This window comes from Pogona vitticeps, chromosome 2, assembly GCF_051106095.1.
Source record: "Pogona vitticeps strain Pit_001003342236 chromosome 2, PviZW2.1, whole genome shotgun sequence".
In the NCBI taxonomy this organism is placed as follows: Eukaryota; Metazoa; Chordata; class Lepidosauria; order Squamata; family Agamidae; genus Pogona; species Pogona vitticeps.
In genome coordinates, this window is record NC_135784.1 from 15,445,737 (window position 1) to 15,470,584 (window position 24,848).

General features: G+C 43.7%; 1 protein-coding gene across 4 annotated transcripts; it reads right to left on the minus strand.

Annotated features, from left to right (window-relative positions):
* Positions 1-85: 85 nt before the first annotated feature.
* On the minus strand, positions 86-22,408 carry LOC110091355 (zinc finger protein with KRAB and SCAN domains 1). 4 transcript variants are annotated; one of them, XR_013542512.1, is made up of 9 exons: positions 22,096-22,408; positions 20,287-20,856; positions 19,547-19,670; positions 17,785-17,861; positions 14,189-14,309; positions 12,764-12,846; positions 11,095-11,221; positions 9,314-10,693; positions 86-9,221 (listed from the first exon to the last, which is right to left on the minus strand). XR_013542512.1 is itself a non-coding variant. In XM_078387660.1 (8 exons), the coding sequence occupies exons 2-8, from the start codon at positions 20,698-20,700 to the stop codon at positions 9,738-9,740; spliced, it is 1,899 nt and encodes a 632-aa protein (XP_078243786.1). In that variant the 5' UTR covers positions 20,701-20,856; positions 22,096-22,408; the 3' UTR covers positions 86-9,737. The 4 variants fall into 4 exon arrangements, 3 of the variants coding, with proteins under 3 accessions (XP_078243786.1, XP_078243784.1, XP_078243785.1); XM_078387660.1 differs by having other exon boundaries at positions 86-10,693; positions 19,547-19,667; XM_078387658.1 differs by having other exon boundaries at positions 86-10,693.
* Between the last annotated feature and the right edge of the window lie 2,440 nt (positions 22,409-24,848).

A 24,848-nucleotide genomic window follows, 5' to 3' on the forward strand; every position in this document is an offset into this window, starting at 1 on the left:
TTTTTTAAAAGTTTCTGTGATATTTAAGAAATGGTTTTATCATTGTCCTCCCTCCCCAGACCAAGGAAGGATTTGAACACAGTCGTAGTCATTGTCTAATTTATTTGTATATTGCCTTTTCCACACTGCATCAGGTTCAAAGCTGTTCACGAAAACAAATAAATACAGGATCTATTAGTACAGTCATAACACACCATCATGTTAATACAGCATTACGTGACATCATACCGTAACATCCATAAAACTAAAAATCGTAACATTACGACTCCTGTAAAAAAAGGTTTGACACCTTCAAGAACAAACCGCACATCAAGAGGTCAGTCAACGGTCTGCACTATCAACGTGATACGTATGTCACACAGTTGGTTCAATGGGTCAGTTCCTATCGAGAGATCTGCTGGAAAAAATCGCTTGCTCCTATCCGACTTTCAGCACAAGCAGGAAAAAAGGAAGAGGATACACCACAAGGCACTTTGGAAGGGGGTCGCCTGCAAGTCACAGCAAGAGACCCATCTCTCCACCAGGTTCCTATCCAGGGCAACCTTGTTCCTGTCATTACTCCCTTCCAGCCGGGCTCAAAGTGGCAAAAATTGGTTTGGAGAGAGAGAGAGAGAGAAAGCCTCTATACACTTTTCGGGGAGAGGGGGGCTGGGAAGTTCCAAAGAACTAGTTACTTACTATGCAATCTCTTTCTCCAGTAACAATTACATTTACAATTGTCAACTCCATGACATTACAATTTCAACCTCACTCCTTTTCCATGGTGCCCCCCCCTCCCGAGCCTGTGCCCATCTCTGGCGGCTTTTAAAGAGGGTTTTTTTAAAAAATCCATCTGCACTGTTTTTCAACAGAAAACTTTCCTGTTATCAGATGTGGAAAAATGTGTCAAAATTAGTGTTTTTACCTGAAACAGGTTTTAATCAAAACCATATCTGATACAGTTTATTAACATAGCGTTTAAAAAATGAAGCAGTTTTATTTGGTTTTCTTCCCCCCCCCCACATGGAACATCGTCTTTTAGGCTCTACATCATGTGCAGTATTAAAAATTGGTTAAGTTAGGGTTTAAATCAAGTAAATCAATTCTGATAGGTAAGCAGTGCGTGATTTTTTTTTTAAATGAGCTCTATAATCCCCTTGACTTCTGAGGTGACAATTCTGTACAACTCTACCAGGGCATAATTGTCATTGAATCCAGCAGGGACTTTTGTCCAGGCGGATATATGGGTGCAGTAGCTGTGAGGCAATAAATACCCTTTTCAACCATGAAGGCTCAGATTGGCAAAATTTCACCAAAGAATAAGCCTCAGTTAAGCCGACCGAGGAATATTCTGAAGAGAACAGAGCAGGCAAAATGGAGTTCTCTCGGATGCCCATCTAAGATCACCTTGAGCCATGTGTGGGCAGTCAGAAAAAGGCTCCACGGGACCTTAGTAACTACAAAATTTGGTTTAAGCCAGAAATGGGCCATAAAATAGCTTGTTAGCTATAAAGCTGCCAGCTCCACTCCATTCTGTGGCGACTGAACACCTCAGCATCTCCTCCTTCACCCCGTTGAAAAATGAAAATTATGCCAATAATTTCCAAGTTTCTGGAATGCACAAAGTCTCATTTAAAACAATGAGCTCTCCAATCATTTCTTTTGACTTCTGGTTGCTTTAGTAAAGACTTGAGGAGAAAAAAAGGGGGGTCCAGATTCACAGACTCTGCTTGGCTTGGGTAAAAATAAACGTACAAATCTGTATTTATGTATTTATTTGCAAAAGACTTCACAGCACAAGACATCCAGGTGACAAGACCTTACCTTTTGTGTCAGGAACAAAATGTACAATGTGGTCTAAAACCCGTATTTTTAACTCTCTTAATCTGGTTATGAATTCATTGCCTCGGGTCCCATTTCTGGAGGGAAAAACCAGATGTAAATCAAGGGCCAGATGTAAATCAAGGGCATAAATATATAAATACCATGTAAAATCCATTCGGAACACTCTCGAACAAACACATAATTTATATATATATACTGACTATCCAGGATATAGCTGAGATTTCTAGAACTTCAAAATTTTACTTTCTGGCATTACAGCTGGTCTGTATCAGTGTAAAACAAAACAAAGGAACTGGTACATCCATGGAAGTCTAGATTATAAATGAGAGACGAAGTCTCAGGATGTAGAAATTAGAATCAAGTTCTTTATTCTTAATTCTTTAAACAGGTAGTTAAAAACCTCTGGCTCAAAGCGTTTGGGCGAAGCCTTCTTCAGGACCTAAGCATTATATAAAACCACAAATCAGATATCGAATCGTTCAGATATTCTTTTGAAAAAATATATACAAGACTGGCTTGGGACTCTTTACATAAATACATTTATACTGAGCACATTAAGCATGATGAAATACAAGTGGGGTCTTGACTTGAGAACTTAATCCGTATTGGAAGGCGGTTCTCAAGTCAAAAAGTTCTCAGGTCAAATCTGCATTTCCCATAGGAATACATTGAAAACCATTTGATCCGTATCTGCTCTTTTCCGTCCATAGAATCTAATGGGAAGCTGCTATTCTGCCTTTGACCACTAGAGGGGGATATTTAGTTTCTTTTTTTCTTAGGTCAAGAAAGGTTCAGGGAAGGCAGGGAAAATACAGTCCAGGCAGTACCAGGCAGTCTGAAGACTCCCAATCCACTCTCTAAACGCTGGGAGGAGTGAGGAAGCAGACAGGCACCCTTTTCACTGGCCAACAGTTAACTGAAAGTTCACATTTTGCACTTTCCTTGCCTCCCACGTGGATTTTTTTTCAGTTCTTAACTGAAATCTAAGTACTTAAGTCAATATTTTCCTATGAGAGTGGTTCTTAAGTCAAAATGTTCTTAACTCAAGCCGTTCTTAAGTCAAGACCCCACTGTATTAGACAGAATATAAATCACATACCTAGAGATTCTTTATAATCTCTTTGCTCTATACCAACTCCAAAACTGATTGAAAGTGTTTGAAAGTGCCTGCAGTTGTAACCAGTTTTGGAGTTGGTATAGAGTAGACCAAAGAAATGTGCAGAGAGTATAAAGAAGCTTGGTATGTGTTTTATAGTTTGACTAATATATTTTATCAAGCCCAGAAGGCACAGAAGAGGCTGTATTTCCTGAGAATGCTCGGCAAGTTAAATTTATCTCAGCATTTACTTCTGTCCTACTATCGTAGCACCATTGAGAGTGTCCTAACCTATGGCATTCTGGCATGGTTTGGGAGTAGCTCTGTAGCGGACAAAAAAGCTCTACAGAGAACCATTAAAATTGCCCAGAATATCATCGGGCTCCAGCTACCAACCCTGGATGACATCTTCACATCCCGCTGTCTGAGGAAGTCACACAGCATCCTGAGAGACTCTTCCCATCCTGCTTATAACTTTTTTGAACTGTTGCCGTCTGGCAGAAGATATAGAACAATTAAGACTCGGACCACACGTTTTCTCAATAGTTTTTATCCCAGAGCTATAATTGCAATTAATAATGAGCTTAAAGACCACCAATAGTGAATAATTAGTTGGACTGTGTTACTTGGCCTGCGGTGTAGATGTTTGTATTTTTAGTGGGGGACTTTTAGTGGGTGGGGAATGTTGGGGGATTTTATGTGTGTGCATGTGTCTGGTCTCTGGGTGTCTGTGAATTTCGTTGTATGTGTATATACTTACAATGACAATAAATTATTATTACAATGTGCTCAGTATAAATGTATTTATGTAAATTGGAGAGTTCCAAGCCAGTTGTGTATATATTTTTCCCCGAAAGAATATGTGAACGATTCGATATCTAACTTCTTGTTTTGCATTATGATTAGCTCCTGAAGAAGGCTTTGCCGAAATGGGTTGAGCCAGAGCTTTTGAGCCAAAGCTTTTTTAACTACTGTACCTGTTTTAAAGAATACAGAATAAAGAACTTGATTCGATTTTCTACATCCTGAGACTTTTTCTCTCATTTATAATCTGGATTACATCTGGTCACCCCAATCAGATTTTGGTTGGAAAAAAAGGAACTTTTCTAAACTGGTTCCAAGCCCACTGCAGATACAGAAAAATGTGGATGTAGCAAGCATTATACACTTCTGTTTACTATTGGCCACTTCTGGTAGATACACCGTGCAAATACAGTGTGCCTCGCTTTACGATTGCCTCGTTTAATGACAAAACCGCATTACGATGAACTTTTTGTGATTGCAAAACGATGTTTCCTATGGGGGAATTTCGCTTTGCGATGATCGGTTCCCTGCTTCGGGAACCGATTCTTCGCCAAACGACGATTTTCCAATAGCTGATCAGTGGTTTCAAAATGGTCACTGGGTAAACAAAATGGCCCCCCGCTGTTTTCTGGGACGGATTCCTCACTGCATAGGCAGCAAAAATGGCTGCCCTATGGAGGATCTTCGCTGGACGGTGAGTTTACAGCCCCTTGGAACGCATTAAACAGGTTTTAATGCGTGTCAATGGGTTTTTTCTTTTTGCATTACGATGTTTTCGTTCTACAGCAATTTCGCTGGAACAAATTAACGTCGTAATGTGAGGCACCACTGTATGTATAAATACACATTTCTGGGGCTTTTATATAGTATTTTCAGGCAGCGGATAAGTCAGTCAGTGGATACTGATCCCACAGATAGGAGGCCCTACTGTGTTTAGGTATCGGGTTTTTAATTTAGTGTTTTCAAGTAGCGGATAAGTGAATCAGCAGATACTGATTCCGTCGATAGGTGGGTTGTATTGTAGCTGCAATGAGAGCACTTACAACAGAGAGAAAACAGTCCTTGAAATTGGGATAAATAGGGAGAGAATCAAGCTGTTACCCTTCCTAGCAACCCAGAAGCTGGCCTGGGATCGTTATTTTTTCCTACTACTTCTACAACAGCCAAAAAAATTCAGGTGCTTGTTTAAAAAGACATCTCTCGATATATCTTTTTAGGACATTAAAAGAATGTTTATCTCCTCTTGCTGCTTGTCTGCGTCGCTTTTCTAACAATTTAGCACACCTTTGTCAGTTGTGATATTAATGAAGTACTTTTTAAATACGGAACCTGGTCTGTCAAACATCCGGAGCTTCTAGCATGGTACATCCTCTGAAAGATCAGAGGTGGAGATAATAGATCGTTAGCTGCCTCGAGTTCTCCTCTGAGAAAACAAGGTGTATCAATGGAATTAATAGGAACAGCAAATAACTACACAGGCATGTACTCATCTCCTTAAGATGCAGTAGCAAAAATACCAAGAGCATACGCTCACCTCTACAGCCCCTTGGTCAATGCCAAATGGGGCTGTTAAGGCTTTAAGGGTTTTGCGCTCCTGATCCAGGTTAAGTCAATTTGGAGTAACTCCCCGTAAAACTGGCCCTTTTCTATCCCTGTGTCTTGTGCTCGCCTGGTCCCACCGGGCCTGCCCTTCAACGGCTATGCTTGTTGAATGGGAAGTGGATCTGCTTGTCTGTGTGTTCATTTCCACAAAGTCTGCCCTATGAGTGCCTGATCTCCACCTCACAAGGGAACAGGAGAGTCAGACCAGACATTCACCCAAAATCCACAGTGGGACTTGATTTTGTAAACAAGGGGATCCAAATCATCTCATTCATTCTTGGTACCTAGCAAAAAAAAAACATGGATCCTCTCTGGCACAAATCAACACCAACGGTAAGATGCCTGGGAGAATCCGATTTGAGCTTTTGCTTTTTTTTTCAGCCCGCCATCCACCCACCGCACATCACAACTGGTCTGTTACCCCCCAAATGGTTGTAATACTGGAAGGATGCACACAATTCAGTGTTTTTTTTGGGGGGGGGGAAATTGGTCCCATAAAGGTAGCACCTTAATATGGAAATCTGGATGTTGGTCTTTTGTACAGAAAGTCCGAACCTGGATATATGTGTTCCCTTGTGAGCTGTTCCGACTTTGTGTATAAAAGACCAACATCCAGATTTCCATATTAAGGTGCTACCTTAATATATATATATATAGCTTCTCTTTTATTTCCCTTGTTATCCTGCTTCTACTGTGAAGTTCCTTAATGCAGTGGTCCCCAACCTTGGGTCTCCAGATGTTCTTGGACTACAACTTCCAAAAGCCTTCACCACCACCTCTGCTGGCCAGGATTTCTGGGAGTTGAAGTCCAAGAACATCTGGTTGGGGACCACTGCGTTAACGTGGCATACACACTGCTAAAAAGGGTTACAAAGGATTTGTGCGCTTTCCTAGACCAGGATAGAACAGCCCTTGAATGGTGCGGATTCTGCCACTGTTTCACCCAATGAGAACTCCCGTTCTTTTCTCATCACCATCATCATCACCATATACCATGAAGTCAGTTCTGACTTATGGTGACCCCTTCTAGGGCTTTCCAGGTAGAGAATACTCAGAAGTGGCTTCCCATTTCCTTCTTCTGTGGCCATTTCTGGGACTTGCCCAAGGCTACCCAGGCTGGCTCTTCTCGCAGGAGGCCCCGTGGGGGAATTGAACTCCCAACCTCTGGCTCTGTAGTCAGCTAACTAAACCACTGAACTATCCAGCCAATAACCCACTCCATTCTGTATGTGCAGCACCAAGTTAACGGTGCACAACGCCGGACATCCGGAGCCCGAAAATACTCATTCATGAGACAGAAACGTTGTTTTGCCACTGGATTGCCCACCAATAGGATCAGGACCGCCGGCAGGAGGTCTGGCCATGATTAAAGGCTCCTCCACCCCCACCGCCTCCTGAGGCTGCCAAAGCAAAAGGGGGCACTAGGGAGCCTCAGAACTGAAAAGGAAGAGGCAGGACAGGAAGCTTTTAATTACTTTAAATTGAACGCATCTGGTGCTGATCCATGTTCTGCCGGTGCAAAATTATGCCAACTGGTTTTTTTTCCATTCCCCTTGTAATCAACACAATTGATTCCTCTTAAAACTCCAGCAACAAATGATGTTTCTCATCTGAAACCATGAAAGACTTGTTTTGAACCCAAAGAACTAGGAAACAAAGTTCAAAGAGGGATTATTTCTTTAAGGAAAGCCCTCATCCCAATGGAAGTGTTACTGAATGGTGAACACACTTAGAAGGGGTGCTCTGGGTCCGTCCAGTTGTGGGCCCTCTCAGTGTCACATTCTTCATGGTGAGAGAGCCGACTTTGAAGAGAACAGCTCCGATGGTGGTGTAGGTTCTACGAGCAAGCGGGATTTCCATGGCTTCTGCCCGTGTGTAGAGGCTACACGCGAGCAGGAATCTCTCACGGAGCCCTGTGGTCCTGAAAACTGTGACCACGCAGGTCGAAGCCAGACGAAGCCGCTCCCTCTAAGTCTGTTTCTAGTGCCCGAGGTTGAATAACACCGGAGTGGAGATTCCACGGGACCCTTTCCTATAACCAGTAACTGTCTCTGTCTGAGAAATGTCCTCCAGCGAAGAGCCAACCCTGTCACCTAGAACACCTAGAACATTTTATCCCTTTGATGCCGCAATAATTCCCAAATTATTCCTGGGCGTGATGCGGTGCTTGCTGGTTTTCCTTCTCTTCTTGCTCTGCTGGGAAAGCCACCGCCTCCTCTTGGTACAGATGCTTACTCACATGTAGGCCAAAGGTGGAGCGCATCAACCAAATCCAGATGGCCTGACTCCGATCTGGCGATATCGTAGAGAGCATCCGATGTATCTCCGAACGGATCTGTTTGTTCCCAAGATCTATCAGGAAGCAGCCCCTCCTCCAACCGAAAGTGTCGGGTTTCTCATTTCACGATGGCTTTGAATCCATAAAAATTGGGCAGCTATGGCTTCCATGTCCACTAGACGGAAAACTAACACCCTTGGGTTGGCTTCCACAGAATCAAAGAACTATAGAGCTGGAGAGGATGCTAGGGGTCATCTAGGGACCAACTACCAGCCAAGACAGGGCATCCACCATTGAAGAAAAGGGACCACCCAAATCTCTGCTTGAAAGCCACTACACCAAAGGAGAACCTGCCAGCTTGTGAGGTAATCCATTCAGAAGTCCTTCAGAAATCCTGTTTCGCAACTTCCAGCAAGAGTTTCCACCAAGGTGGGGAAGAATCGCCATCATTCCTTGTAATGATTTTGCATAACGATCTTCAGGTTTGTGAGAGCATCCATGGGTTAACATGTCAGCTGATGTCACAGAAGTTACGAGTGTCTCTCTCTCTCTCTCATAAGACATCTGTGTTTCATTGCCATCAAAAACCCAAGGTTGATGATAAGAGGTTCTTTCTGCTGACATGGCTGCGTTTCTAGAGGATGTAGGGTTTATACACACGCATTGAAGTCTTTGGTTAGTAAACCTCCTGGCCCGTTCTGTGCTTTCCCACATTTCATACAGTGTGGAAATTTTGTTCAACCAGCATCATCCCCTCACACAGTCCCCAAGCTGGGCTTTGCACGGTGTCATATCCAGGCTGACTAAATGTCACAAGTGGGAGGGCACACTCTCTTATCAATCACCATAGCGCTCTCCTGACATATTTTCTTGGTTTACTTAGCACGTCCAGTTGCAACTGACATTTACTGATTTAAGGTCTGTCCCTCGTGAGTTACCACTTTCAAGAACTGTTCAACGAAAACGGTACCCAAAGGCTGATTGGTCTACCCACCACGTTAGGTATCGTTCACTTCCTTGTTTTTGAGCTTCTTCAGCTTGGCGAGGTCAAGAAGCTTCCACATTTCTGCCATGAGTAGACTTTCTTTCATGCCACACACCCTCTTTGCTTGTTTGTTTCAGGGATGATGTGGTCAAGGAAGCTTTCTGTGAGTTCCTGGTCATTCACAAATATCTCCTCAGAGCTCCACTGTGAATTTTCCACACATATCTCCAACAGGCCCTTCCTTCCTTCACTTGGTCCTCCTTTGGTAGGATCAGATGAATGAAAAATTCACTCTCCTCCTTAAACTTCTGGGCCTCTCGTTTCTTGAACAATCAGGTTCATTCAAACCCACTTTTTCCATTTAGCTGCCATCTTAGCAAACCACAGATGATTCATGTAGACTGTAGGGTGTCAGGTTCTGTGCCTTTCTCTCTGCTTGGGGTGGAGAAGTGGTTACTCTTCCTCACGTCAAATTCCTCTGCATCGTATTTCCACCAGAAATAACACCACAGGACTTTTTTTAAAAAAAGGAACATCGGCCGGAACATAAGAACTCCTGGTTGGCAATAATAAATCATTTGGTGTGACCTCTTCTGTGCCAGCATGTGATCTCTCTCTCTCTCTCTCTGCGTCTGCATATGGGAAAAAGCGATATACGTCATGCGGCTGAACTTTGGAAACATTCTTACCTGAACCGTTGTAAACGCCATTGTAAAATGCACACCTTGCAGTCCTATTCTGTATGGATTCAGCGGTGAAACCAAGCTCTTCAGGGCACGATGGTGGCGTGTGAAGGTTAAAAACTGAAAAGCACATATGGGGGAAAGACATACATTGAGAAGCCAAAGGTTTCGTCATAATACATCATTTATCCAAACCAGTGGAGAGTTAGTTAAAGCTAATGGGAAAGTAATAAAATGCTAGGACTGCTTAGCGTATATAAAAAAAAGATAATTCCTTCGGTTCAGTTAGCATCACGTTTGCAGTCCCTGGAACTGGAATGTCTCAGTCACATCCCCAAACTCGTGATTCTGACTCTTCAAGCGGCGAATAAGCCTGCTAGTCTCAAAACAACAAGCGGAGTTATTTTACGGGGTTTCACCCACAGATACGGCTCACGCTGGAATGATCCTGTCCTCCAAACGTTTCTAGAATTCTCCAGTGCGGACTCTTTGGTGGAAGGTGAGGCTTTGTCCCGACTGGAGATCTTTCCACACCCCGAGCATTTGCCTGGTTTCTCCCCGGTGCGGATGGCCCGAGGCGAATCTCGGCCGGTGCTCCGCCTGAAGCGCCACGCCCCACGTGTGATTCCTCGCGACGTGGATCCGCTGGTGCCGGACGAGGTCCGCGTTGGTCCAGAAGCTCTTTCCGCACTGCAGGCATTTATAGGGTTCCTCGGCTCCCGTGTGGACCAGCTGGTGCTTGGCCAGGTTCGTATTGCTCGAATAGTTCTTCCCACACTCCAGGCATTTGAACGGCTGCTCCCCTGTGTGGACCCGCTGATGGGTCTTCAGGCTCTCCTTGTAACAAAAATTCATGCCGCACTCCAAGCAGGTGTACGGCTTCTCCCCGGTGTGGATCCTCTGGTGCCGACTCAGGTCCCCCTTCTTCTTGAACCGCTTCCCACAGTCGAAACACGGGTAGGGCCTCTCCCCCGTGTGGATCCTCACGTGGCAGCTGAGGTTGATGCGCTGAGTGAATGTCTTCCCACACAGCCCGCACTTAAACGGCTTCTCCCCTGTGTGCATCCGCTGGTGGGTCTTCAGACTCGAGTTGCAGCTGAAACTCTTCCCGCATTCCAAGCACTGGAAGAGCTTCTCCCCCGTGTGGATTTTCCAGTGAAGGTTTAAGGTCGACTTCGAGCTGAAGCTCTTCTCACACACTGGGCACTTGTGCCTCTCTTTGCCTTTCTCCATCTTGTCCTTGATCCGGATCACCTGGAAGTCGCTGCCCTGACAGGCCAGGGATTTCTTCCTCCCCCGCTGCCTCCCTTTCGCCTTCCGTCTTGGCCCTTCGCCCTCTTTGCTGCCTCCGCGTGGCGACGGTGCCCCGCGTGACCCCCGAGCGCTCTCCCTTGTCCTTGTGGTCCGTGGGACCTCATTGACTGCCAGTAGAAAGAGAGAGAGAGAGAGAAACAGAGGGAATAAGTTACTTTTTGAACGACAGCTCCCAAAATAACTTTCCTTAACTGTCTTTTTCTAAGAACATTCTGCTTCTTCCAAAGTTGTGCTAGAGATGGGCCCAACCATGAAGCCATGTCATACTCCGAGGTCCACGAGTTGAGGGACCTTCTCCTTCCTTCAGCTATTTATTTATTTATTTATTTATTTGATTTATATCCCGCTCATCTGGTAAATCTATACCACTCTGAGCGGCTAAAGACGAGTCGGAATCCTGTCGGTCCTAAAGATGATGGACTGAGGAGTGGACCACAAACAGTGTCCACATTTCCTCTAACGCTTTCTACGTGGACATGGACAGCAAGGAAAGGGAAAAGAAACTTACCCACAGAGGCCACATTCCAAAAATTCTCCTCCATGATGGCTCTGTGGAGGGACCTTTCATCGGGACCCAATAACGCCAGTTCCTCCTCATTGAAATATACAGCTACGTCCTCAAAGGTCACCACGCCCTAAAAGAAGAGATTTAGTCATCTATTCAATTTATATACTACGCCCTAAAAGAAGAGATTTAGTCATCTATTCAATTTATATACTACCCCACAAGTACAACTGGGTGATTCACACAAGAGTAAAACTCACAAACCCTCAGAATCCAACACCAACCAAAAAATACAATTCAGAAATAACATAGTGACAATAACATAGTGACACAACAGACAGAAATAGGAATAATCCTATAAAAATCTGGAATTGATTTTTAAAAGGGGGGGTTATTGACATCATCGCAGAGATTCAGATATAAAGGGCAGCTTTAAATAATTTGGGTTTTGCCATCTTTCTAAACATAAGGAGGGAGAGAGCCTGGTGTATCACTGTTGGCTTTTTATTCCAGACTAGGGGCCACCATCAAAAAGGCATTATTCCTCATATTCAACTTTTTGACTTCTCAAAAGACACATTTAACAACATGGATTGTGAGGAACAGGTGGGATGGATAGTTGATTTCTAGGTGAGATGTTCCAATAAGTATTAAGATCCTAAGCCGTAAACTGCTTTATAGGTCCTAACGAGCATCCTGAATTAAGCACAAAAACTAATATGGAACCCATGAAGCCACACAAAGACTGGAAATCTTCAATCAAATTTACTATCCCAGAAATCAGTCTGGAGACTGTTAATAATTTTTTTTAAAATGAGTTTATTGGGTACACAGGGGTGCCATAAAAATGGAAAGTTCTTTTAAAATTCAACAAGGTGTGTTAAAAGCAAAAATAGATAGATGATAGATAGATAGATAGATAGATAGATAGATAGATAGATAGATAGATAGATAGATAGATAGATAGATAGATAGATAGATAGATAGATAGATAGATAGATAGATAGATAGATAGATAGACAGACAGACAGACAGACAGACATAGATAGAGAGAGAGAGACAGACAGACAGACAGACAGAACCTTTTAAAGCAAAAGTACAAATGAAAAGTCCTTTGCAAAGATAGTTATGTTACAAAACCAAAACTCCTCACTTGTTTTGGTACAAAAGCTGCTGATCAGATAATCAGACAGAAGTAGCTCACTCAGTTTTGTGCCAGTTTTCACAAAAAAGTAAATAACAGAACACTGATGTAACATGAAACAGAGAGAAAAGAGGGAAACATAGTGTGTGTTTTAAAATGATGGCTTGTGTTGTGCTTAACTATAATGCTAATTAACCAAGGGGCATCACAACATAGATGTGGAAACCTATGTTAGCTCAGTGGTTTAGGTCTCTGGCTCATTTCCAGCTCTGCATTTCTAAGATGATGATGATGATGATGATTATCCTGCATAAAATATCTGTGTTTGTTGATTTCACAGTGATGCTCTTAGCTTCCATTTACAGGAGTGCAGAAACAATGAAGACAACGGTATGAACAAAATGGAAAGGACCACAAATTTCCAGCTTCGGGGGATACACAAGGACACCCTTATCTCTTCCTACTAATAGTTTGCTTCCTGATTTCAAAATGCTGCAAGCCAAACAGCTGACAGGTTTACTCCCCTACCTCGTTCAGGTCCATAGAGGAGCCTTCCGTTCTGTCTCGAAGGGCGGGTGACCAAGAACGGACCCCTGATGTCATTTCATCACCTGCAGGAGAACAGTGAAGGCGAGAGAACAGTGCTTATTCTTGATTTACTTATTCTATTATTTATTTATACACTGCGTTTCTCCCCATAGGAGGAGACCCGAGGCAGCTCATAGCAATTAAAATCATAGAATAATCACGTTAAGAATACCATACAAAATGATATATTAAAAAAAAATTTTTTTAAGGGGTCAGGATGCTCGGGGGTGATATAACTAGTGTCACATATTCTTTGTTTTTATTGATGTACTGATTTTATGTGTATCGTGCTTTCCTCAAAGCAAAAAAACCCCGAGAACTCCATAGAGCACCTTACAATTTGAAAGAGAGCTACAGCATCTCAAAACTCAATATGTTACAAGCAAATACAGATGTAATTCTGAAAAGGGGATTTTGGAAAAAGTCTTAAAACAAGCATGCACCTTCAGGGCCCACCCTAACCCAAACCATAAAAGACAAAACAGATGAACAGCAGTCTGAAGACTTCAGACTGAACGTCAACACATTTCAGGAGGAGTTAAAACATATTAACATGTTGTTTTAGGGACAGAGATGGCAGTGAGCCCTAAAGGGGTATGGCTACACTGTTATTTCAAGGCAGAAACTGAAGGAATGGGAAAAGATTATCCAGTGTAAAGACAGGTCACTGGTAATGATGGCCAAGATCATCCGCACTCTTGTACAGGTGGGCCTATAAATCCATCACAGTCCTTGCGGGCAAGAACACAAGGGATCCTGGTCCTGCCCCACATGGATGGGATAAGACAAGGGGAGGAAGATGTGGGGTTCAGGGACTTTGGTCCCAATCCAAATGGACGTCCCACTGGTTGCCAAGGGTGCAGATAAAACAGCCACCTCGAAGCATTTCGCTTCTTCCAGAAACAATCAGGGTGGTCCAACCCTGACACCCACTCCTCTGTCTTTTCCCAAGGCACCGTATTTTTCAGTGTATAAGACGCCCCCATGTATAAAATGTCCCCACCTTTCTAACCCAAAATTAAGAAACATGGGGCTTAGCAAGTGTAGGAGGAAAGGGATCAAAGCACTGGAGGATCACTTTGATCCCTGCTTTCCCCTCCACTTGTTTTTGTTCTTTCCTCAGCTTACTTCCGTGTATAAGACAACCCTCAATTTTTAGTCTAAAGAGACAAAAATATAGTCTTATACATGGAAAAATATGTTATGTCAACTAAGTTAGACCCCCCAGAAAGAGACCTCAGAACCCACCCAGGCAAGAAGAGGAGGGGCAAGAAGAGGATGAAAGATGGCCAAGAGAAGCTACCATTTCTGGTGAGCATCTGCTCGCTGGGCTGGCTCAACTGCGAGGAAAGAAGGATCCCTTACCTAGAGGAGCCACGATCCCAAACTTCTCCTCCATGACATCTCCGTGCAGGGCCCTCGGGTTCAGATCTTGGAGGCTCCAGTCTTCGTTGATGAAATAAACAGCCACCTCCTCAAAGGTGACCTCAAAGAACAAAACACTGTTTTGTGAACCAAAAAGTTCAGTGTCTGCTCTGATTCCATCGAAGGATCCCACCAATTGCCACTGCGTGGAAATCTCACCTAGAAGAGCCCCTCCTCAAGAGTAGCTTCCCCGTCAAATTTCCAGCGGTCCAACTCCTACTCTTCTTTGTATATAAAGTTCTTCACTGATTGGCCCAAATCCTCTCGCGTGGCTACGCCAATGGTGTAACATTTGGAGGCAAACTGCCCCAAGAAATCACCTCAGATGTGATAAGTGGCATGCTGAGTCATCCAACTAAGTGCAACTAGTGATGTCTATGGTGTGATTTCTTATGTTAGGGCAACTGGACTTCCAAAATTACCGTATTTTTCGCACCATAAGACGCACTTTCCCCCCACAAAACAGGGGGGTGGAAAGTCTGTGCGTCTTATGGAGCGAAGAAAACAGATTATATTTTCCTGTTTTCTTCTCCTAAAAAATTGGTGCGTCTTATGGAAAGGTGCGTCTTATGGAGCGAAAAATACGGTACTCCATTTGTGCTAGGCCAGTGGAAACTGGCAAGATTTGGGCCGTTGGGTTTGTTTCCTTCAACTCTTTTGGTAACGGCCACCGAGTGGCAGACTTTTATGAAATGTAATGTATGATGTTGGGTCTTATTTATTTTTTTACCATAAACTCATGGTAAGAAACCATGAATTTCCACATAAACTCATTGCTTACCCAGAAACCATGAATTTCCACATAAACTCATTGCTTACCACTCTCCTGTACCCTTTATGTAGTGCAGTAGGATGCTCATATCTATTAGGGATTGGTTTTAAACACCCCCCCCAAGGATGCTGAAAACCATGGATAGCAGCAAACACTATACATAGCATGGTGAAAGAAAAAAAAGTATTTCCACCATGTATTACCAGAATTGGCTACTAGAGGGAGCCAGAGATCATGCTTGTTCAACAACAAGAATAGGTCTCTGGCTCCCTCTAGTGGCCAGTTCTGCTAAATACATAATGAAAATACATATTTTCAGCTTTTTTTCATTTAATATTTTCAAACTGCAGATAAGTTAAACCCTGGATACCAATACCACAAATATGGGGTCCCCCTGTATTACTGATATCAGAGACGAGAAACATTTGGTTTTTCTTTTTAACCACAACGTCCTGACACACCTTTAGGACTGAGAGATTCAATTTAGTGTAAATATTCGTGAATCACAACCCACTTTTCCAGAGGCATGGAGTACAATGTCAGTTTTTTGTTCTTGAAAATGTTGGGCCAACAGATTTGGTTCTCAATAAAAAGTCAGCTATGCCGAAGCCCAAGATTCTTCTGAGAAGTAAAAGTTTTTTTTTTTCCTGCACACACAATTGTTTCAAGTGGTAAAATTCATGTTAATTAATTAATAGATTCTGCATTCTTTGTCATGCGGCAGTCACACACCTTGGTGCATGACAATCACCAGAGCCAATCTCCAAATGATTCTGGCTAAAGTGCAACAAAAATCCCCGATTCTGTTTACATCAGCGCTTGCAAACTAGAATTTGTGAACATATGTCCAGGCCTTCCCTCCTGCCAGCATTTAAATTTATTAAATTTATTTAATTTAATTTTTTCTTTTTTCTTTTCTTAACTATTATTTATTATTTTTAGTATGTTTGTTAATAATGGATGTTAATGGATTCATATTGTTTTGTATTTTTTTTTCTGTTGTTAGCCGCTCAGAGTGGTATAATTATACTAGATGGGCGGGATATAAATCAAATAAATAAATAAATAAATAAATAAATATCCCTCTTCAGTTGCCTTCCTTTAAAATTCCAATTGAACTGCCTTTTCCCCCCTTGAATACCCATTTTTTATAATAATAATAATAATAATAATAATAATAATAATAATAATAATAATAATAATAATAATAATAATAATAATAATAATAATAATAATAATATCCCGCCTATCTGATCAGTTAAGATCAGGGGCAGGGAATCCTGGGTTGTCCAGATTCTAATTTTAATCCATCTCTTCTCTGGCACAGAAAATGTCTGCCTCCTGAAGAGGGACTATGAGGGCAGAGAACGGCATCGATTTAATCAGAACACGAACAAGTAAACAAGCCCCTGATCTTGCAGATTACGGTGTGGGGGCCTGTCATGGTACCGCCAGAGAATTTTGGGGGAGAAGATCTGGCATCTGGGTTTATAACAGGGCCACGTCCCTGTCTCTACATCACTTCTGTGGGCCTGCAAGGCATGAGACATCGTGGGAAGTTGGAGGGCTTTCATAAATAATCACAACCCGGCTATTCAAAACCAGTGAGAGGGAACTATAGTAAGGCCCCCATATCTGTGGGAGACTGGTTCTAAGGCCCCTGCCGGCGCAGATACTGAAAACAGTGGATAATAGCTAACATTATACATAGCATGGTAAAAGTAAAAAAAATCTAGAAAGTATTTTCACATATGTTACCAGAACTGGATACTGGAGGAAGCCAGAAACCATGCTATGTGTTCTTCAGCAACAAGGATTCGGATCACAGTCTCTGGCTCTCTCTAGTGACCAGTACTGGTAATACATGTGGAAATATACCATATTTTTCCGTGTATAAGACTATACTTTTGTCTAAAGCAGTGGTTCTTAACCTTGGGTTACTCAGGTGTTTTTGAACCGCAACTCCCAGAAACCCCAGCCAGCACAGCTGGTGGTGAAGGCTTCTGGGAGTTGCAGTCCAAAAACACCTGAAAAACCCAAGGTTAAGAACCACTGGTCTAAAATCTTTAGAGGGTTGTCTTATAGATGGAAATTAGCTGAGGAGAGAACAAAAACAAGTGGAAGGGAAAGCAGGGATCAAAGCTGTCCTGCAGCGCTTTGATCCCTTTCCCCCCACCCTTGCTAAGCCCCACTTAGATTTCTTAATTTTGGATTAGAAAAGTGGGGGGTGTCTTATACATGGGGGTGTTTTATACACAGAAAAATACAGGTATATATATATATTTTTTTCCTGTTTTTTCCTTTTAATATTTTTAATCCTTGTATTTTCAGACCGTGGATAAGTGAAACAGTGGATACTTATCCTGCAGATCTGGGGGCCCTCCTATAGGAATGACGCTTGTTAACAATACAGGGATGACCTCCAAAGGGAGCGGCAGGGGGGGGCGTTCTGTCATTCTCTCTTTTGTGTCTGTCTTGTACCAGCTCTCTCCTCAGTACCACTGACGTCCTGTTCACTTCCCCCTCCCTTGCCACTCTTTTCTGCATGTGAATTACAAGAACTTTTCTTTAACAGCCCCGCTCTCTCCCCCTTCTAAACCCAAACAGAAAAGGGGCTAGACTGACCTAAATCGGATTAACTCTCCTGCACAGGATCCACAGTTTCCTTCAGGGAAAACATGGATGAAAAGAAAAGAGACAGATCCAAGCAGACCAAAGGAGCTACGGAAGTGGAGAGCGGAAGCCCAGGCAGTTCCCCCCCTACCTCACCCAGCTGCTCAGCTGCGGATCCCAGCCCACCACAAGAACTGCGACATTCTGGCCACGTCATCGGTCCGTCTCCTGTGCAGGACACAAAAGGGGGGAGAGGACAGTTATTTCCTCATCTGTCTCATTTCCCATCCAGGCTATCAACACTTGCGTAGAGGTAAGCCAAAACTTGACAACATGAGGGAGAGGAGGAAAGGGACAGAGGGCCTCGAGGAAATATTATGTAAATAAAAAAACTGAGAGGGAGGGAACCATCTCATTTGCTGGTTGGGTCAGGTTCAGGGGGAGAAACTCTTGTCTTGCAAAGAAGGAATTAAGCATTAATGCAGCTAAGATCTAAAATGGCATGTAATTGCTCCATTCATCCATCCATCCATCCATCCATCCATCCATCCATCCATCCATCCATCCATCCATCCATCCATCCTTTTCCTTCCTTCCTTCCTTCCTTCCTTCCTTCCTTCCTTCCTTCCTTCCTTCCTTCCTTCCTTCCTTCCTTCCTTCCTTCCTTCCTTCCTTCCTTCCTTCCTTCCTTCCTTCCCTCCCTCCCTCCCTCCCTCCACTGCTCCATTAGTGCACAGCATTATTCTAGGTGGTTAACAACATAATAATCCTGATCCCCCTCCCCTGCATCTGGCCTTTGGAGGTCCCTTCCTTTTAAGCTTGGAGAGTATACATCCCCATCATCATGGCTTGTCATCTGCGATGGACTTTTCCATCTAATAAAATAAGATTTTATTCCATCCTTTAAATCTAATAAAATACATTTTCTCCAGAAATCTGTCTAATCCCCCTTTCAAGGCATCTAGGACAGATGCCATCGCCACGTCCTGTGGCAAGGAGTTCCACAAGAATCTATTACTCCCCCCCCAGAGTTTACTTTCCATCAGCATTTGGCTTTGTTCTAAACTGTTGCCGTTTATCACTCTTTTCATCCTTTTTAATACAGTGGGGTCTCGACTTACGAACGGCTTGACATACGAACATTTCGACTTACGAACCGCCCTCATAGGAATATATGGACTCGACTTATGAACTTAGATTCGAATTACGAACTCTTTTTCCCCCTTTTTTTTAAAGCTAAGTCATCTTAGGTTAAAAGGAAAAAAGAAAAAAATATCCCCCTCTAGTGGCAGAAGGCGGAATAGCAGCTTCCCATTAGTTTCTATGGACGAAAAGAGCAGATACGGATTAAATGGTTTTCAGTGCATTCCTATGGGAAATGCAGATTTGACTTAAGAACTTTTCGACCTGAGAACTGCCTTCCAATACGGATTAAGTTCGTAAGTCGAGACCCCACTGTATTACTTTGTCACTTCAACATACATTGTCCTTGGGAGTGACAGTCCTGAGGTGGGCTGAGTTTTCTTCGTGCTCACCAGCCAGAGAAGCGAGTCCTCACTCAGTTGGGCAGTATAAAAATCAACCCATCAAACAAATGAAATAAAAGAAACACAGATGCTTGTCCAAGCAGACCGTATGGCTCCTAGGGAAGAGGAGAGCTTACTTTTCCATTCTTCTGTATGCTGATTTTTTTAAACTGCTTGAATTTAACTAGATTTGAGGTTTTTAAAAAATGTTTTGGATTCTCTTAATGGGATTTTATTGGTTGCAACCCACTATGCGGATTCAGCATGGAACCGTCCCATCGGCAAGGGATTCGGGAAACTGACGTTGAAAAAAGCCGGAGGGTCAAAATGCATCTGGAGCACTACGGAGAGGGAGACCAGGCTGACCAACGTCCCGTGATCCCTTACCCGGGGAATTGACACCTTCCTGCTCTTCCTGCTTGATCCATTTAGGCAGGAGCGGCTCTCTCGCTCCCTGTGAAGTCCTCCGTGCCTTTGGAATATAAGCCGCCACTTCTGAAAAGAGGTCCTGCTGCCCTCCCGGAACAATCAACGGGATATTTAAAAGAAGAAGAAGAAGAGGGTGGTTAGGAAAGAAGCACCATAGTCTTAAGGCCATTTTCTCAGAAGTCTCCAAGAATTCTCCCGGCAAAATTCTGAGATTTCCAGCCCACCGACCCACACCTGCGGACGCCTACCTTTCGCTCACCTGGGACCCAGGCCTATCTCTGTCTCAAGGCCTGTATGTCTTATTGGTCACGTGCCAAAAAAAAAAAAGAAAAAGAAAAAAGGAAGCGATTTCGGTGCTTGCTGGGAGTCATCATCTCAATGGCTTTTAGGTTCTATAAAGGGTGTTTGCCAAAAAAAACCCTACAACCCTCAGGAAGCATATTAACAGCTTCCTTTCTTGTACATCACCAACAGGAAGGAAGGCCTGAGACAGCCATTCAGCCTCAGAAACAGGCCTAGGTTCCAGGTGAGTGAAAGGTATGTGTCTGTCTGTGTAGGTCTAAGGGATGGATCCCCCAGAATTCTGCATGGGAATTCATGGACTTGAAGACAAACACATTATTGGTGGGGAGGGATTTTTTAACATAATCTTAGAATCATCTTCAGCCCCTTGGAAGTACCGTGATGAAACCTCTCACCTGCTGTTCCTCCTGCTTCTTTTGTTCCGCCTGGCTCAGGAGGAAGCCTTCGGCCAGGGCCACCGCCTGGGAACTGGTCTCTGGCCCGCATTCCCTCACCCAGCTCTCCATCTCTGGGGGAAGGATGGTCAGGAACTGCTCCAGGATCACCAGGTCCAGGATCTGTGTCTTGGTGTGTTGCTCCGGCTTCAGCCACTGACGGCACAGACGGTGGAGTTGGCTACAAATCCTTCGGGGTCCCTCAACCTCTTTGTAACGGAACTCGCTGAAGCGCTGGCCCAGTACCGCAGAGGTGGGCGCGTTCTCACTCAGACGTTTCTGCATTTTTGTCTCCCAGAATTCGCCACTGCTGTCAATTTTTACGGGATCAGGGTCTTTAGCTGCTCCGGTTCCCGCCGAATCTACATCTTCCATCTTTTGAGTTGGTCTTCGGGACAACGGATAATGAAGATCTCCTAGCCCTTAAGCCACTGTCCTCCTTAGAGCAAGGGTTGCCTTAATAGGCTGTTCTGTGAAAGACTTGCCAACACCAACGCATCTTCCTCTAAAACAATGGTTGCCTGTTGCATGCTCGAAGACACAAAGAAAAAAACAAAGAGAGTTTGGATAGCAATCCAGCTGTCTCCTCACAGGAAAGACCACCCCACTGGTTACACCTTAGGGTAAACTCCTGGGATCCCCCAAACCTCAAAATGAGGGAATGAAACAACAGAGGAAGTCAAGGGGGGGGGGGAATTTTCAACTGTGTTTTTTTTCAACCTGTGCAGTATTACCAATGGAAACCAGGTTAAATCTGCCCACATCCAAAGGATCTGGTGTGGAGCTCCCCAAACATAGGTTTCTTTTCTTAGACAACACCTCCCATAATGCCACCCTAAGTGTTGTGTTCAAAAGATGGAAGACTTGGTGTCTATAATGGATACGTGCCTTGTGAGAACTCAGTAAGCGCCTTTCAGTCTTTTTACCGGTGATTATGATTCACGGGGCTCCTTTCTAGATTTTCTAGGTAGGGGAATACTCAGAAGCAGCTTCCCCTTCCCTTCATCTTAGGGAGATTTCTGGAACTCTACAGCTCGCCCAAGGCTACACAGGCTGGCTCTTCTCCCAGGAGGCCCCGTGGGGGGGGGGGTTTCAGATCCCCAACCTCCGCCAGAGACCTCAACCACTGAGGTTGTCCGGCCAGTATATATATCCAGCCACCTCTTCTCCCCCCCCCCAACACCCCATATGCTAACCACATGCTTCTTCCTTCCCAAAAAGGGACACCCTCCCCCCAAGCCCTGCAAACAATCTGAAACAGGTTTAAATCCATCCAAGACCAAAAAGGATTTTCTAGGCAGATAGGATCTGTTTCCAGTCTCACCCTCTCTCTGTGTGTGTATGTGTGTGTGTGTGTTGTTAGACTACAACTCCCAGAATGCAGCAGCCAGCTTGAGCACTGCTATATTTGTGGGACCCCCCCCCCTTTGCCTCCCCCCACAAAATACCCTCAGTGTTTTCTACCATTCTGATTTATCACCCAGCAGGAAAGCGCGACAAGGGAGAAACTCCCCCCGCTACTTGCCCCCTAACCCTTTTTTAAATTTACAACCCCCCCCTCCGAAGAGAAGCAGCACAGGACACATATTTGGGGAGGGGGTCAATTAGGGGTATGGGTTTTTTTTGGGGGGGTTGGGGGTCTTTGTGTTTCCAGTCCCCCCCCCAACCCTCACAATGAACCTGGGCGAAGGGGCATCTTGGGAGGGGTGTCTTTCTTCCCAAGGGGGGCTTCCCCCCCCACACCTGCCTCCAGCCCCCTCCTCCCCTTACCTGATGTGTGTGTGTGTGTGAGAGAGAGAGAAAGAAAGGGTGAAGCGGGCAATTTCCAACCAAGATCCCCTATAGACGGCTCGGTGATTGGGGGGGGGCTTCCTTTCTTCACCCACCCCCCATGGAAAAAAAGATCCCACCCAATCCCGCTGCAATAGGGAAACCTAAGGCGAATCCCGTGGGGTGGGCTGGCAGAGAGGGGGCCGGAAGAGGACTCTCTAGGAACCTGGGGGGGAAAGGCTCCTTTTAACTCCTTAGATGGCGGGTCCTCTCTAGGAAGCTGGTTGGGCGCCTTTTCATCTCATCGGTGGTGAGTCCTCTCTAGGAATCTGGGAGGGGGGCGGGAACGACTCCTTTTGACCCGTTTAGACAGTGGAGTCCTTTCTAGCAACCTGGGTGAACTCTTTTTAACCCCCTTCGATGACGGATTTCTTTTAACCCTCTCGATGGCAAGTCCTCCAAAGAAAGTGATGGGGAAAGTACAGTAGTATTTATTTATTTATTTATTTATTTATTTATTTATTTATTTATTGCATTTATTGCATTTATATGCATTTATATCTAGACATAGTCTACTCTGGGCGGCTCACAACAACGTGGTGGTATTCTGCTCTCGAGCAGGGTGGCCACCTGAAATGGGTTTTCAGTGTGTGCAACAAAAATAGAGGTTTTTTTTTAAAAAATAAGTTTTTAAGGTGTGTTTTATCTCTTTCTTTGCTCCGTTTCTACGCAGAATATATACTGTATGTGGAAAGGAGGCAAGGACAACAAATGGCGGAAGAAACAAAAATTAGTTATACAGTATAAGATAAATAAGGTAAGGTAAGGAGATGACACCTTATGACCGGCAGAAGATACAGTAGCACCCACTTGAAAGCCACTAAAGAAGTTTAAAGAAGAAAGTGCAAAAGCAGGGTTACAGTTGAATGATAAGCCAGACATAATGAGAGCAAAAGAACTGCATGATTTTAATGTGGACAATGAAGAAACTGAAGTGATGACAAACCCCTTGGTTAAGTTATCAGTTCAAATAGAAACTAGAGCAGTTGTTCCTAACCTTGGATAACACAGGTCCCAGAAATCCCAGCCGGAATTGTAGTCCGAGAACATCTGGGTTACCCAAGGTTGGGAACCACTGGACTGGATCCCAAAAATTCAGACTTGAGCCTTGGAAGGGGAGCTATAAAGGAATCAGAAAAGTTCCTCAAGTGCAAGGATGTGTCACTGGAGATCAATATGAACATCGTCTACACACCATAGTATTCCCAATTAATATATATAGATGTGAAAACTGGACAGTGAAAACTGAGAGGAAAAAATATAAATTAATTTGAGATGTGGTACTGGAGGAGAACTTTCCTGATACCCTGGACTGCCAGAAAGATTAAAAATTAATCTTAGATCAAATCATGCCTGCATTCTTTTCAGAGGCAAAAATGGCTGAACAGAGGCTATTGTACTGATCATTGGGGGGGGGGGGAGACTCCCAGGAAGAGACTGTTATGATGGGAAAAGTTGAAGGCTGCAAGAGAAGAGGAAGACCCAACGTGAGCGGGAACAACTCCATAAAGGAAACCATGGCCTTTAGCCTGCAAGACCTGAGTTAAGGATAAAACTTTTTGGAGGCAATTTGGTTGCCGTAAGTCAGAAACAACTTGATGGCACTTAACAAAGGCTAGCCAATTTTGTTTCAGTGAAATATTTAGCCACAGGTTTATAGACAACAATGCATTGTGGGTGTGGAGCTCTTGTGAAGGCTCAGAAAATGACATTTCAAAGTCACAGCAATGTTTTCGACACAAGCAAAGAATTTAAAGTACTGTATATAAATATCCTGGTGAATCTCTCCCTAACACACTTTCTCTATCCCAGAAATGTTTTTTTCACCCCCATATGGGGATTCCTTAATGCAGGAACAAGCAAGATGTCACCGAGGTGGGCAAGGAGTTTTTGTTTTTTTTGTAAAAGCTATGAAAAACATATTATCTTATAATAGCACACCTTAGAAATACCATGAATGAAACCAAATGCTTCAGCTTTCCTTTATGCACCAAACCATGCTTCCCTAGATTTTCTTCGTTAAGTTGTGGGCCTCAACTTGTGTCTGACAGTTTCTACTATCCGCAGTATTTCTCCCCTGTGGGGTTTAAAAGACCACTCCAGAGTTTCTTGACTCCCATCACCTCCCACCACCGTTATTATTTTGCTTATTTGGCATAGCCTTTAACTTCAAGTTTGCAACACCATCCCGTGAGGGCCCGAGGCGAGATGGTTTGGTATGTGTAATAAATTAAAATGAATGGAGAGAGGGAGGAAGGAAGGAAGGAAGGAAGGAAGGAAGGAAGGAAGGAAGGAAGGAAGGAAGGAAGGAATAGATAGATAGATAGATAGATAGATAGATAGATAGATAGATAGATAGATAGATAGATAGATAGATAGATAGATAGATAGATAGATAGATAGATAGATAGATAGATAGATAGATAGATAGATAGATGGATGGATGGATGGATGGATGGATGGATGGATGGATGGATACATACACACACACACACACACATATACATACATACATACATACATACATACATACATACATACATACATACATACATACATACATACATACATACATACATACATAGATAAATGTCACCTTTTTGATATCGCTAATACATTAAAAATAAAGAAATAGGAATCAAGAAATTGTTGGATGAAGAGTGTTCTCTGGGAGTTTGGGGATTTTCGCCAAT

Excerpts from the sequence above, each read along its gene's own strand:
- LOC110091355 (XM_078387658.1), bottom strand. The coding sequence starts at position 20,700 with ATGGAAGATGTAGATTCGGCGGGAACCGGAGCAGCTAAAGACCCTGAT. Across the intron at positions 14,310-17,784 it reads CAGCTGAGCAGCTGGGTGAG|GTCACCTTTGAGGAGGTGGC; the intron begins GTAGGGGGGGAA and ends TTGTTCTTTGAG. Across the intron at positions 10,694-11,094 it reads TTGGAATGTGGCCTCTGTGG|TCAATGAGGTCCCACGGACC; the intron begins GTAAGTTTCTTT and ends TTCTACTGGCAG.